Source organism: Phyllobates terribilis, unplaced genomic scaffold (assembly GCF_046119375.1).
Source record: "Phyllobates terribilis strain yellow unplaced genomic scaffold, ASM4611937v1 Scaffold_7__3_contigs__length_470593459, whole genome shotgun sequence".
Classification (NCBI taxonomy): Eukaryota; Metazoa; Chordata; class Amphibia; order Anura; family Dendrobatidae; genus Phyllobates; species Phyllobates terribilis.
Window position 1 is genome coordinate 92,168,772 of NW_027362767.1, and position 16,273 is coordinate 92,185,044.

General features: G+C 44.6%; 1 protein-coding gene across 2 annotated transcripts in view; it reads right to left on the reverse strand.

Annotated features, from left to right (window-relative positions):
* The window catches only part of DCAF5 (DDB1 and CUL4 associated factor 5), a 78,663-nt gene that overhangs the window by 18,129 nt on the left and 44,261 nt on the right, over nucleotides 1-16,273 (reverse strand). For both annotated transcript variants that reach the window (XR_012247359.1, XM_073638978.1), the window contains exon 6: nucleotides 1-46. This exon is cut by the window's left edge and continues 168 nt beyond it. Coding sequence is in view for 1 of the 2 variants with exons in the window: in XM_073638978.1 (XP_073495079.1) it covers nucleotides 1-46 (46 nt within the window). In the remaining variant the exon portion in view is untranslated. The remainder of the gene's footprint in view (nucleotides 47-16,273) is intronic.

A 16,273-nucleotide genomic window follows, 5' to 3' on the forward strand; every position in this document is an offset into this window, starting at 1 on the left:
CATCGCACTCTGCAGGGAAAGATTTCCACCGTAGCGTAGAAGAGATCTAAAGTATAAAGGGAGAGGTACGGAGTAAATAATGACATCACATGTAACTAGCTATTAGATAAGTACACTCTAAATACATCCCAGGAAAAAAAAAATAAAATCCACTCAATACACTTTTCATGGTCATCCTGGTCTTATTGTGTTTTGGGAAAAGCTGAGAGGCAACCAATATGTTGGCCACAATAACTCCTCCAATTTATGCAAACAAGTAGTAAATGGCAAAATCACAGCAGGAAGATTAGCTGTTCAGAGATCTGAGACCACCTCCAGTAATAGAAACCATATTGGGGGCTCCTCAAAAATACTGAATTAAGAAAAATGGCATAAATTGGAAACTTTTCCAAACATTTATGTCCCATTATCAATAAAAAAGCAGGCGAAGTATGCAGAAAATACCACTCACATCGGACCTTACACTTAAGATTATTATCAGCTGAGTGCTTATTTTTCTGACGGAGCTTCTCTGAACCTTACCATTTCTATGCACGCTCAGAAAGGTTTATTGTTAAATTGTACAGAACAGCAAAGGCAAAATGCTGAATTTTGAGTGTAGAAGTAAACGGATATCAAGCGCATGTCACAGATGATGAGGCAGGTATGAATGCACCCTATCATGATGTGTGCTTAAGGCTATGTTCACACGTTGTGTTTTTGTTGCTTTTTTAATGCAAATTTTATGCTGTGTTTTACAGTACCAGCAAAGTCTGAGATTTCAGAAATCTCATGCACACATTGTTTTTTTTTCCTGACGGATTTGGAAAACTGCTGTTTTTGAAAACTGGAGCATGTCACTTATTTCAGCGTTTTTTCACCCATACAAAGCAATGGGTAAGTGCAAAAATGCAGCAAAAAAAGCAGGTATCAGGTTTTGTGATTTTCCCAAGTTTAAACCATAATTTCTTGGTGTTCATGGCAGTTGAGAATGGCAGTTAGGATTAGTACAGTTTAAAAGATTAGTGATGTGTAAAAAAGTAAACATTGGCTGACCAAAGTGTGAAATTGAATAATGCCTGTGGCTGACCAAAGTGTGAAAGTAAACAATGCCCTACAAACTTAATTCTCTGTCAATGTTTTAGGTAAACTATTCCCAACCAATTCAACCTGCCCCCCTGTTACATTTGTAATTGTGTATTTTTTTATGAACTTTTTTTTCCCCAGACATAAAAACCTTTTCCCACTAAATTATTTGATTAAATTGCCCTTTTTCCAAAAATGGTTTCACAAATGTCTTGCATTAGTGACCCGTGTTCATGCTTCTGTGGTGGAAGCAAAGCTGAACTTTGAGATCCTGAAAAACGCAGCAAAGAAAACAGGAAAACCCGCTTTTTGTAAGCAGCTTCTTTACTGCCAAGAGAGGTTTTGCCTGCAGAAAAAACACACAGCAAAAACGCAACGTGAGAACATAGCCTTAGTAATGCACCCTGATCTGATGGGCTCACAATTACGTTTTCTCATTAATAAGCCCGTGTCTCTCACACATACATAGAGTTTTGTGATCTTGCTCCATGGCTCGTCTAGTACGTCTCACAATGTATAATCAGTCCCCACCTCTGCCTAAGGGCCACAAGACTCACCGGAAACTGCTTTACACACATCATCATGTTCTTGAACTAAAAATGTGTGACTCAAGGCTGTATTTAGTTCATCACAAGTGAATCTTTACTTAATACAAGTTCTTACTTGCATCTCATTATTTCATTACTATGGGCATCCTGAGCCGGCCGGGTGGGCCACAGGGTGAATATATGAGGGTATGTTCACTTTTTACAAGCTTCAAAATCCACATAAAAAAAACTTTGGTGTGAACATACCCTTATTTGGGATGTCTTTTTCTGGAAGAATCAGAACCTATAAGACCATCTATCTATACCATAAATGTGTTTATTGTCTAATCCGTGATGGGGTCGTGGTCAACGACACAAGGGGCTATTTAGTTAGGAAAACTTTTTTTCAAATAACCATTTAGTAAATTCAGAGTTATAGCAGGTAAACAGGTATTAAGGACCTTCTCCAAGATTTAGTCAAGAGAGACTACAAAGAGCGTCTAGGACGTCCATGTACATAAGCAGCATACTGACATCTATGCAAACTGTGTAACCCTTAATTTCCACTGTGGAGGTGATAAGAAGGTATTAAAAGAATCCACTTATTGTATGTACAGCTCCTAAACCACGACCATAGCATCCTACAGGATGGTAATAAGTTATTCAACATGTCATTCTCTGTATTGTCCTTAAAGGGGTTGTCTGGCGTTAGGTTACAAGTGTGCAGCCACTCTAAAATGGCCTTTAATTACATATCCCGGCCTGTGAGACGACAGTCATGCCAGGAGGGGCTAGGGGCCACCCACACGACACCTATTTATCCTTAAATGGGCTGTCCAGCCTTAGAAAACAAATCTGCAGTCACTCTGTATGAGTGCAGACTTGTGAATCATCACATTGTGTGCACTGCCCAATGTCCGGATTCTCTGGTGCCAAAGCTGGGACCGGGTGGTAACGGGATCGCAAGTATGCGATCTACATACTGCCGGCCACATTCCGACTAGATGTGTCCAGCCCTGCTTAATAATACACTTGCACTTCGCAAGGCTACGCCCAACTAGTCGGCATGTGACCACATGTATGAAAATCACATGCTTGTGGTCATGTGCGCCCTGCCACTGGAGAATCCTGACAATGTGCAGTATGTGCGATGTGAGGATTCACAAGTCTGCAGACACAGAGTGACTACAGTTTTGTACCCCACTGCCGGACAAACTCTTTAAGGATAATAAAGAGTCAAGTGGGCATCCCTTACTGACATGTCAGTCGTCTCACAGGCTGGGAGTTCAGTGACTGTAAATGTGGTGACAGGTTCAACTTGCTGTCTCATTTCACCAAAGATGACATCTCTGGTGTCTAAGCAAAAAGACAGCCAAACCAGATCTCGCACTTTGCACTGACGAGGGGCAGTACCCTCAAAACGCAGTGTCTACAAATTGAGATTTTGGTTTAGGCTTTAACCCTAAGTCATGTGACAAGGCTCGTTAGAGAGTCGATATTGACTTTTAGGATTGCTACTTCCAATAGGTGGCACTAGAGTTCTAGTCTTCTTCCTCTCTGAAGAAACAATTTGCATATTTTCAAAAGGAGCACTGCGGACAAAAAGTCTCCTCACCTTGGCATGTCAGGCTTGACATGTCACTCTTTGCAAGGAGAAACGTTACCCCTTGCTTGGATCCCAAGCGAAAAGATACAGTTATCAAATTATTTTTTGAAGGACCCTTTGTAACAAAAAGATTTTGAGAGCAAACAACCTCTTTAATATATTCTCATACACAGCCTGAATTTCAACCTCGCTTTTTGTGATTCAACTCAAATGTTTGCACATCAGTATTGTATTTCCTGAGTAGGGCAAAGCAGAACCTCATTTCTGGAAGCGAGGACTGTCTGGCAGGCAGATTTGGACATGGAAGCAATGTAAAAAGGAGTCCAGTCCCAAGTACACAATATAACGAGATATCCTTTAGAACAAACCAAACAAGTTCTAAATTGTGTTCTCCTGCGGGCACAATTACACACCAGGATTGTTTCATCTCCATTCATTACATTCAATAAAATTGTACATATAGCAAACTCATCTGTCATGTCCTGATTACAGGAAGGATTATGGAGATTTCACAGGTAAGTGCTTCTACCAGCAGTAATTTACTTATAAGTGATTGTACAAATAAAAATTAAACATTGAATACAAGTGTGCAAGTTTCCCTTTACAGAGAATGGAGGCATTAACATTACCTGTAAGTGCAGAGAAGTAAGAAAGATTCCTCAAGAAACAGCAGAATGTAAGAACCAAACATACATCACTTAGTTCTCTTGATCATATGAATATAAGAAATGCTGGAAGACTTAAGTTGTGCCTTAAAGAGATTGTCCCATGAACAAACTAAGTTTTAATCAACAGATCTTGGAATAATAAGTTTCACAATTGGATGTGTTAAAAAAATATTCTTGTGCTGAGATAATCTTATAAATGTGTACTTGATATGTATTGTGTAATGGCTGTGTCCCACTATACAGAGCAGCTCCAGTTCATGATCAGCACATACCACAGCTCCTGGATGAGGGGGCGAGGGGTGGAGTCCCTTATGATATGTGTGTATACAAACATGACAGCAGGGCTCACAGCTGTTATTTTCTGAGGTAGCATATTTCCTTGCCTGTTTTATCACAGGAGTGAGTGTTTCTGCCGCTTCACCAGCCCTCTGAGCTCATCATAAATCAAGTAAGGGAGGGAGGAGCGCCAGCAGCTGCGGAGCTTATATGTCAGTAACGTGATTTATAATGAGCTCAGAGGATGGAGACACGGCAAAAACACTCACTCCTGTGATAAAACAGGGAGGGAAATGTGTAACCTCAGTGTTCTCTGTTTTGTTGCTGTCTGCTTATTGATCAGCATCATACAGGAGGAAGAATTACACGCCCCCAGTGAAAACAAATAGTAGTCACTTGGACTTAACAAAAATTAACCCAATAGGTGCCAGATACTTTGATTACTAATATCTCTGCAATGGAGAGGCAGAATAAAAAAAAAAAAAAAAAAGTTTTATTCATCTCTGCAGCCTACTATTACTCACCTTTGTAGCCCTTTTATTGAGCTTCACGTATATAGCTCTGGTGTCCTCCTAACAAGCAGGACACAGATTATGCTGTATGCTTGAATACACACTGGGGCATATAGAGTGTGGATCATTCTGCAGTAGGTGAAATGGTCTCTTTTCTTTGGGTAATTCCATCTTATCCTTAATTTGGCCCCTCACCTCAGTCACCCACAATATGTCCCTAATTGTTGTTCAGTATATGGAATATTTTGTATAATAAAACTTACTGATTTGTTGCACTAATAGCTATATCTTTCGCTGTTTTTGTTAGAGAATGGTGTGCTCCACATATATTCTAGTGGATCTTGGCTACATCTTTCTATCCCCTTTTTGGTGTTAGATTACTATTACATCCAGTTCAGTATGAAAAATTTGTAGAAGGGTCTTCTTTATGGATTTGGCATATCCAATTTCAGACTGTCGATTATTTGTATTTTCTTCTCTAGAGATAAACCTCCGCCAGAGATATCTGACAGCAGCTCTCTTATAAGCAACACAGGAGTGCCAGGCAGAGTAAGTGCTCCAGTCTACAGGACAAGTGTATGAGGGGCTTAAGGGACGGTTTACACCTGTCGACAGGCCTTACTAAATAGTCCCCGACCAGCTGCTAGTTTGCTCATCTGTGGTCACACAGGCCAAACTAGCTTTAGATGTGCACTGAATGATCTGTAATTCAGTGTCCATCATATATGGGCAGAAATCTGTCCGTCCGCATGGATTACTGCAGCTGGATTTAGACAGACACAAGGGAATGTACCTTTAGGTGACTGCACTGGGCGCATGATCAAAAAGCCGCAATCAAGGGTTCTTTGTAAGAAGTTTTCCACCTTGGACAAGGACAATATCTATAATATAACCGGGGATGCGTGTTTCTGTCCGAAGCCTCGATAGACTGCACATGCGCGACGCGCAGTCTGGCTCCAGACAGAATCACGCATCCAGCTGTTACAGGTAAGAGGAGGTATGGCGCCGGAGATGGTGGTATGCGTAGACACTGAACGCATACCGCCATCTCCGGCGCCATACTTACATACTTACCTGACCGGTAGGAGCGTTGCCGCGGCGCCTCTCTTCGCTGGAGACCGGGGGCGGAGTGAAGGCGTCGGACCGACGCATGCGCACAGCGCTATCCGGCGCCATTTTACTGAAGACACATTTACAGTGTGTCTTCAGCAAAATGGCGCCGGACAGCGCGGTGCTCCGACGCCACACTCCTCCCCGGCCTCCGGCAGAACAGGATGCTGCAGCGCTGGAGCACAGGGAAGAAAGGTGAGTATAACTGTTTAGCTTTTTTTGGTATGTGTGTACAGTGTGAAAGTGGTGAGGGGTACCACACATACCAGGATTGGGGGATGAGGGGTACCACACATACCAGGATTGGGGGATGAGGGGTACCACACATACCAGGATTGGGGGATGAGGGGTACCACACATACCAGGATTGGGGGATGAGGGGTACCACACATACCAGGATTGGGGGATGAGGGGTACCACACATACCAGGATTGGGGGATGAGGGGTACCACACATACCAGGTTTGGGGGATGAGGGGTACCACGCATACCAGGTTTGGGGGATGAGGGGTACCAAGCATACCAGGATTGGGGGATGAGGGGTACCAAGCATACCAGGATTGGGGGGATGAGGAGAGCCGCGCATACCAGGATTGGGGGGATGAGGAGAGCCGCGCATACCAGGATTGGGGGGATGAGGAGAGCCGCGCATACCGGGATCGGGGATGAGGGGAGCCGCGCACACCGGGATCGGGGATGAGGGGAGCCGCGCACACCGGGATCGGGGATGAGGGGAGCCGCGCACACCGGGATCGGGGATGAGGGGAGCCGCGCACACCGGGATCGGGGATGAGGGGAGCCGCGCACACCGGGATCGGGGATGAGGGGAGCCGCGCACACCGGGATCGGGGATGAGGGGAGCCGCGCACACCGGGATCGGGGATGAGGGGAGCCGCGCACACCGGGATCGGGGATGAGGGGAGCCGCGCACACCGGGATCGGGGATGAGGGGAGCCGCGCACACCGGGATCGGGGATGAGGGGAGCCGCGCACACCGGGATCGGGGATGAGGGGAGCCGCGCACACCGGGATCGGGGATGAGGGGAGCCGCGCACACCGGGATCGGGGATGAGGGGAGCCGCGCACACCGGGATCGGGGATGAGGGGAGCCGCGCACACCGGGATCAGGGATGAGGGGAGCCACGCATACCGGGATCGGGGATGAGGGGAGCCACGCATACCGGGATCGGGGATGAGGGGAGCCACGCATACTGGGATAGGATGGTGGGGACAGGATGGGGGCAGCACAAATACCAGGAGAGGGGCAGCACATAACAGCACGGGAGACCATATACCAAGAAAAATGCTCGCCACCTGGGCATAGAACGGGTTCAATAGCTAGTTTTGTATATGAGCAGAACATGAGTTTTTCACCAGCTTATTTTATCCTCTTGTCCCGCAATTCATGTTATGACAAATCCTACAAGTCTGTGTAAGTTGGCAAATTCCAGGAAGTTTTAGCAGATGTGTCAAGGCGAAATATTTCTCACGTTTGACTATATATCAATCCTGCGAGTGCCGGACACAAACAGTCATTTGGCTGCTGAAATTCAGTCCATAAGGTCTGAGTAACTACAGTGTTTTGACACCCAAGGTCATTTACACCCAAGGTCAGTGTCAGACTGGGGTGTCAAGGGTCCACCACTTACATTGATTCTGAGGGGCCCACTGTTCAGCTACATGGTACATTTCCTGACCCTTGTTCACAAATTCGCCTATACTTCAATATAATAATAAACTGGGTAGATTACAGTGGGTACGGAAAGTATTTAGACCCCTTTAAATTTTTCACTCTTTGTTTCATTGCAGCCATTTGGTAAATCCTAAAAAGTTCATTTTTTTTTCTCATTAAAGTACACTCTGCACCCCATCTTGACTGAAAAAAAACAGAAATGTAGAAATTTTTGCAAATTTAATAAAAGAATAAAAACTGAAATATCACATGGTCATAAGTATTCAGACCCTTTGCTCAGTATTGAGTAGAAGCACCCTTTTGAGCTAGTACAGCCATGAGTCTTCTTGGGAATCATGCAACAAGTTTTTCACACCTGGATTTGGGGATCCTCTGCCATTCTTCCTTGCAGATCCTCTCCAGTTCCGTCAGGTTGGATGGTGAACGTTGGTGCACAGCCATTTTCAGGTCTCTCCAGAGATGCTCAATTGGGTTTAGGTCAGGGCTCTGGCTGGGCCAGTCAAGAATGGTCACAGAGTTGTTCTGAAGCCACTCCTTTGTTATTTTAGCTGTGTGCTTAGGGTCATTGTCTTGTTGGAAGGTGAACCTTCGGCCAAGTCTGAGGTCCAGAGCACTCTGGAAGAGGTTTTCATCCAGGATATCTCTGTACTTGGCCGCATTCATGTTTCCTTCAATAGCAGCTGAAAAACACTCCCATAGCATGATGCTGCCACCACCATGTTTCACTGTTGGCATTGTATTGGGCAGGTGATGAGTAGTGCCTGGTTTTCTCCACACATACCGCTTAGAATTATCACCAAAAAGTTCTATCTTCATCTCATCAGACCAGAGAATCTTATTTCTCATAGTCTGGGAGTCCTTCATGTGTTTTTGAGCAAACTCTATGCGGGCTTTCATATGTCTTGCACTGAGGAGAGGCTTCCGTCGGGCCACTCTGCCATAAAGGCCCGACTGGTGGAGGGCTGCAGTGATAGTTGACTTTGTGGATCTTTCTCTCATCTCCCTACTGCATCTCTGGAGCTCAGCCACAGTGATCTTGGGGTTCTTCTTTACCTCTCTCACCAAGGCTCTTCTCCCATGATTGCTCAGTTTGGCTGGACGGCCAGGTCTAGGAAGACTTCTGGTGGTCCCAAACTTCTTCCATTTAAGGATTATGGAGGCCACTGTGCTCTTAGGAACCTTGAGTAATGCAGAAATTCTTTTGTAACCTTGGCCAGATCTGTGCATTGCCACAATTCTGTCTCTGAGCTCCTTGGGCAGTTCCTTTGAGCTCATGATTCTCATTTGGTCTGACATGCACTGTGAGCTGTGAGGTCTTATATAGACAGGTGTGTGCCTTTCCAAATCAAGTCCTATCAGTTTAATTAAACACAGCTGGACTCCAACGAAGGAGTAGAACCATCTCAAGGAGGATCACAAGGAAATGGACAGCTTTTGACTTAAATATGAGTGTCTGAGCAAAGGGTCTAAATACTTATGACCATGTGATATTTCAGTTTTTCTTTTTTAATAAATTTGCAAAAATGTCTACATTTCTGTATTTTTCAGTCAAGATGGGGTGCAGAGTGTACATTAATGAGAAAAAAAAATGAACTTTTTAGAATTTACCAAATGGCTGCAATGAAACAAAGAGTGAAAAATGTAAAGGGGTCTGAATACTTTCCATACCCAAAATGCTCATTTAGGAGTATGGGAGGGCCCCCTGGGGGATTCACCTGTCCTCATGTGGGTCAGTGCTAGGCTGCTTAAAGTATCAAAAAGCCTCTTAACATTTAATATTAGAGCAAATCTGTCAGCTGCATGCACACCTTAAATTGTATTGGTGGTAAATGGCTTGTTTAGCTCCTTTAGTGACGGAGCCATTTTTTGCGTTCATGACCAAGCCCCATTTTTCAATTCTCACACATGTCACTTTATGTGGTAATAACACTGGGACACCTTCACATGTCTCAACGTTTTTTGTGCTTTGTGACACATTCTACTTTATGTTAGTGGCAAATTTAGGTCAATGTGGTTTGTGTTTATTTATGCAATAGATTTAAAATAATTGACAAAAATTTTGAAAAAAACTTTTTTTTTACGCCCTTAACAGAGATAATCATATCAAACAAAAAAGTTGATAAATAAAATTCCCCATGTGTCTGCTTTATGTCATTAGTTGTCAAATGTCTTTCATTCTGTCAGGATGCTGGAAGGGTTACAGGTTTAGCAGCATTTTTTTTTTTTCAAGCAAATTTACAAAACCTATTTTTTTTACAGTTTGGAAGTTACTGAGGGGCCTATGTACCTAGCAAACCTACAAAAGTCATAACATTCTGAAAATTGCTCCCATCAAGGCATTCTAAATTGTTGTCAGAAAGTTTATTAATTCTTCAAGTGCATTACAGGAATTAATGCAAAGTGGAATGAAAAAATGAAAAACTATTTTTTTTTTCCACTAAAATTATGTTTTAGCCCCAAAGTTTTCATTTTTACAATGGAGAATAGAAGAAAACGGAGCACACATTGCAGAGCCCCCGTGATGCCAAAACAGCAGAAAACCCCCACAAGTGATCCCTCGAGGAATTCACCTAAGGGTGTTGAGAGCATTTTTAACTCACAGGTGCTTCAAAGAACTTTAAAACACACTGGGCTGTAAAAACGAAAAAAATATGCTTTTTTTCCCCCACAAAAAAAGTTGTATTAGTCCCAAATTTTAAATTTTAATAAGGGGTAATAAGAGAAATTTGCAGAACTCTTAAGGCGCCAGAAAATCAGAAACCCCCAACAAGGGACCCCATTTTAGAAATGACACCAATTGAGAAATTTATCTTGGGGTGTAGTGAGCATTTTGAAAACACATTTGGCCACAGAATTTTAATTTTTTTTTTTACCAGTGAAATGTTGTATTAGCTGCAAAATAGACCCCATAATTTGGTTCCAAATTTCTCTAGAATGCGACAATAGCTCATACGTGGCTGGAAACTACTGTTGAGCCACAAGACTTAGAAAGAAGGAGCGCCATTTTATTTTTAGAGTGCAGATTTTGCTGGAATTATTTGTGGGTGTCATTTTAATAGCTCTGAATTGCCGAACATGAGACCTGTCAGTGTAACACTCACATACTGCCACTTAGACCTGGCTTATGGCAGTACCTAACATGCCACCACAGGGAGCAGACCTCAAGATCAACCATCGGCACCCTGCGACTGTTTTGCAGGGATGTCAATGGTGTTAAAGAGGGAGCCTCATCCAACTGTTAATTATCTAGATGCCACTATCGCTGCTGTTAAACAACCACGATCAATGCTAACACTGACTGTGGACTATGCAGCTGACACACACACACTCACCCTGCACCCACTGGGAGGTGATATATACTGATTTCTTAACTAAAGAACGCAGGTTGAAATAGAAAAGCCCTGTAAAAAGTTATATCGGTCATCATTAAAGGGGATAAAAGTCTAGCCTACCTTTTTGTATATTGGGTTAAGCACTTGGGTCATTGGAATTCAATAGCTTTTGTAATTGTTACTTTAGTCATGCTATGGTGTGAGCTACAGGAAAAAGATACTGGGCACACAGTGGAGGTGACGCAATACTCACAATAATCCAGATAAACACTTCATTAAAACACAGAAATGTAATTTCTAGTAAATTGCTGGGGTGTGCACCAATCCTCACTATGTAATCCAGCTCTATCAGATGATAGATGGGAGAAGTAACCTTGCATAAGCTTCATTTGTCATGTGGTGTCACAGCGTGCTAACATTAGCATCCATAGCCTTACAACTCACACACTACTCTTCCTTATATGATCAACTGTTTAAAGTATGCCTTCACCTAACCGAGTGCCTGACTTTCTGCACTCCTTATTGTACTCCCAGCCAGAGGCATGGTGTAAATAGGGTGTCATGTTTGATAAATCCTGCTTTCCAAGCAAGGATAGAAATCTCAAGAATGTGGCTCCCTGTGTGAAGTCTGGAAGGCTTCTTGTCAGGACAAGCCAGGATTGTGGTCACAGAGCAGACCCTCCCATAGAATGAGCAGCTGCTGCCACCTACTGGTGAAAAAGCAATATGCGTCTATATTGCCTGCTTTCTAATTTTCAAAAGATTATATCAGAATCATTTACTAAATACAATGTCTGATTTCTGGAACATTGGAGGACAGGCAGGACATACTTTAAAATAATAAAACCAGCAGTGCTTACCTGCTGAAAACACTCCTGATGTTCTTTATGGGCCTTTGTTTCCAGAGCTCTAGCAGTGGTCATCTCTACAACACGTGACTGCTGCTGCCAATCAGGGGGCAGCATTTGCTTGTTGTAGATATGATGTCACATCTGTAGCCCAATAAAGAGCTGACCGCTGTTGGGGACGACAAAGAGGCAGCGAGGGCTTCAGCAAGCGATATTTGTTTTGTTATATCTAGTCTGTGGCCCATATTTGTGCGCCCAGATAATCTCTTAACGGTTTGGTGTTAACAGTAATTTAATAATAAATAGTTGCACTATTATTTATAAAATACACTGTGATCCAGGTATGACTGGAGGTCAGAAGATGTATACAGTACTCATGTAACTCATCACATGCTCTTCTAAATATACATTTATGATCTTATCTACAGTTTTGCTAAGTATTTGGAGATGTAACATGGCCAGTAACATTCTGGGGTAATCCCAGCTGACCCCTGACAAAGCTATAGTGTTAGCGATACCCGTTGGGTTTGGGCTCCACAGTGGGGACACAGTTTGTGCATTCATTTATGTATATGTTCTATTTATAGAGCTATGTATGTGACAATGGGACCTATATATTGATTTATTAGATACAGGGTATTTTACCCATATATGATTAGCTCTCATGGTCACTACCGCACCACTATCATTATTTAATCATTTCACAATACTCTCCTTGGTCTACATCACACATGTCAAACTTTGGGCCATGGGCCAAATCCGGCCTGCAATTTCATTATATTTGGGCCGTGACACCAGAAACACCACCCCTATGTGGGGCCCAGTATTCTGTATGGAGGACTATGTGGGGCCCATTATACTGTATGGAGAACTATGTGGGGCCATTATACTGTATGGAGGACTATGTGGGGCCCAGTATTCTGTATGGAGGACTATGTGGGGCCATTATACTGTATGGAGGACTATGCGGGGCCCATTATTCTGTATGGAGGACTATGTGGGGCCCATTATACTGTAAGGAGAACTATGTGGGGCCATTATACTGTATGGAGGACTATGTGGGGCCCAGTATTCTGTATGGAGGACTATGTGGGGCCCATTATACTGTATGGAGGACTATGTGGGGCCCATTATACTGTATGGAGGACTCTGTGGGGCCCATTATACTGTATGGAGGACTCTGTGGGGCCATTATACTGTATGGAGGACTCTGTGGGGCCATTATACTGTATGGAGGACTCTGTGGGGCCATTATACTGTATGGAGGACTCTGTGGGGCCATTATACTGTATGGAGGACTCTGTGGGGCCATTATACTGTATGGAGGACTCTGTGGGGCCCATTATTCTGTATGGAGGACTATGTGGGGCCATTATACTGTATGGAGGACTATGTGGGGCCCAGTATTCTGTATGGAGGACTATGTGGGGCCCATTATACTGTATGGAGGACTATGTGGGGCCATTATACTGTATGGAGGACTCTGTGGGGCCATTATACTGTATGGAGGACTATGTGGGGCCATTATACTGTATAGAGGACTATGTGGGGCCATTATACTGTATGGAGGACTATGTAGGGCCAATATACTGTATGGAGGACTATGTAGGGCCAATATACTGTATGGAGGACTATGTGGGGCCCATTATACTGTATGGAGGACTATGTGGTGCCCATTATACTGTATGGAGGACTATGTGGGGCCCATTATACTGTATGGAGGACTATGTAGGGCCCATTATTCTGTATGGAGGACTATGTGGGGCCATTATACTGTATGGAGGACTATGTGGGGCCCAGTATTCTGTATGGAGGACTATGTGGGGCCCATTATACTGTATGGAGAACTATGTGGGGCCATTATACTGTATGGAGGACTATGTGGGGCCCAGTATTCTGTATGGAGGACTATGTGGGGCCCATTATACTGTATGGAGGACTATGTGGGGCCATTATACTGTATGGAGGACTCTGTGGGGCCATTATACTGTATGGAGGACTCTGTGGGGCCATTATACTGTATGGAGGACTCTGTGGGGCCATTATACTGTATGGAGGACTCTGTGGGGCCATTATACTGTATGGAGGACTCTGTGGGGCCATTATACTGTATGGAGGACTCTGTGGGGCCATTATACTGTATGGAGGACTCTGTGGGGCCATTATACTGTATGGAGGACTCTGTGGGGCCATTATACTGTATGGAGGACTCTGTGGGGCCATTATACTGTATGGAGGACTCTGTGGGGCCATTATACTGTATGGAGGACTCTGTGGGGCCATTATACTGTATGGAGGACTCTGTGGGGCCATTATACTGTATGGAGGACTCTGTGGGGCCATTATACTGTATGGAGGACTCTGTGGGGCCATTATACTGTATGGAGGACTCTGTGGGGCCATTATACTGTATGGAGGACTCTGTGGGGCCATTATACTGTATGGAGGACTCTGTGGGGCCATTATACTGTATGGAGGACTCTGTGGGGCCATTATACTGTATGGAGGACTCTGTGGGGCCATTATACTGTATGGAGGACTCTGTGGGGCCATTATACTGTATGGAGGACTCTGTGGGGCCATTATACTGTATGGAGGACTCTGTGGGGCCATTATACTGTATGGAGGACTCTGTGGGGCCATTATACTGTATGGAGGACTCTGTGGGGCCATTATACTGTATGGAGGACTCTGTGGGGCCATTATACTGTATGGAGGACTCTGTGGGGCCATTATACTGTATGGAGGACTCTGTGGGGCCATTATACTGTATGGAGGACTCTGTGGGGCCATTATACTGTATGGAGGACTCTGTGGGGCCATTATACTGTATGGAGGACTCTGTGGGGCCATTATACTGTATGGAGGACTCTGTGGGGCCATTATACTGTATGGAGGACTCTGTGGGGCCATTATACTGTATGGAGGACTCTGTGGGGCCATTATACTGTATGGAGGACTCTGTGGGGCCATTATACTGTATGGAGGACTCTGTGGGGCCATTATACTGTATGGAGGACTCTGTGGGGCCATTATACTGTATGGAGGACTCTGTGGGGCCATTATACTGTATGGAGGACTCTGTGGGGCCATTATACTGTATGGAGGACTCTGTGGGGCCATTATACTGTATGGAGGACTCTGTGGGGCCATTATACTGTATGGAGGACTCTGTGGGGCCATTATACTGTATGGAGGACTCTGTGGGGCCATTATACTGTATGGAGGACTCTGTGGGGCCATTATACTGTATGGAGGACTCTGTGGGGCCATTATACTGTATGGAGGACTCTGTGGGGCCCATTATTCTGTATGGAGGACTATGTGGGGCCATTATACTGTATGGAGGACTATGTGGGGCCCAGTATTCTGTATGGAGGACTATGTGGGGCCCATTATACTGTATGGAGGACTATGTGGGGCCATTAAACTGTATGGAGGACTCTGTGGGGCCATTATACTGTATGGAGGACTATGTGGGGCCATTATACTGTATAGAGGACTATGTGGGGCCATTATACTGTATGGAGGACTATGTAGGGCCATTATACTGTATGGAGGACTATGTGGGGCCCATTATACTGTATGGAGGACTATGTGGTGCCCATTATACTGTATGGAGGACTATGTGGGGCCCATTATACTGTATGGAGGACTATGTAGGGCCCATTATTCTGTATGGAGGACTATGTAGGGCCCAGTATTCTGTATGGAGGACTATGTGGGGCCCAGTATTCTGTATGGAGGACTATGTGGGGCCCATTATACTGTATGGAGAACTATGTGGGGCCATTATACTGTATGGAGGACTATGTGGGGCCCATTATTCTGTATGGAGGACTATGTGGGGCCATTATACTGTATGGAGGACTATGCGGGGCCCATTATTCTGTATGGAGGACTATGTGGGGCCCATTATACTGTAAGTAGAACTATGTGGGGCCCATTATACTGTATGGAGGACTATGTGGGGCCCAGTATTCTGTATGGAGGACTATGTGGGGCCCATTATACTGTATGGAGGACTCTGTGGGGCCATTATACTGTATGGAGGACTCTGTGGGGTCATTATACTGTATGGAGGACTCTGTGGGGCCATTATACTGTATGGAGGACTCTGTGGGGCCATTATACTGTATGGAGGACTCTGTGGGGCCATTATACTGTATGGAGGACTCTGTGGGGCCATTATACTGTATGGAGGACTCTGTGGGGCCATTATACTGTATGGAGGACTCTGTGGGGCCATTATACTGTATGGAGGACTCTGTGGGGCCATTATACTGTATGGAGGACTCTGTGGGGCCATTATACTGTATGGAGGACTCTGTGGGGCCATTATACTGTATGGAGGACTCTGTGGGGCCATTATACTGTATGGAGGACTCTGTGGGGCCATTATACTGTATGGAGGACTCTGTGGGGCCATTATACTGTATGGAGGACTCTGTGGGGCCATTATACTGTATGGAGGACTCTGTGGGGCCCATTATTCTGTATGGAGGACTATGTGGGGCCATTATACTGTATGGAGGACTATGTGGGGCCCAGTATTCTGTATGGAGGACTATGTGGGGCCCATTATACTGTATGGAGGACTATGTGGGGCCATTATACTGTACGGAGGACTCTGTGGG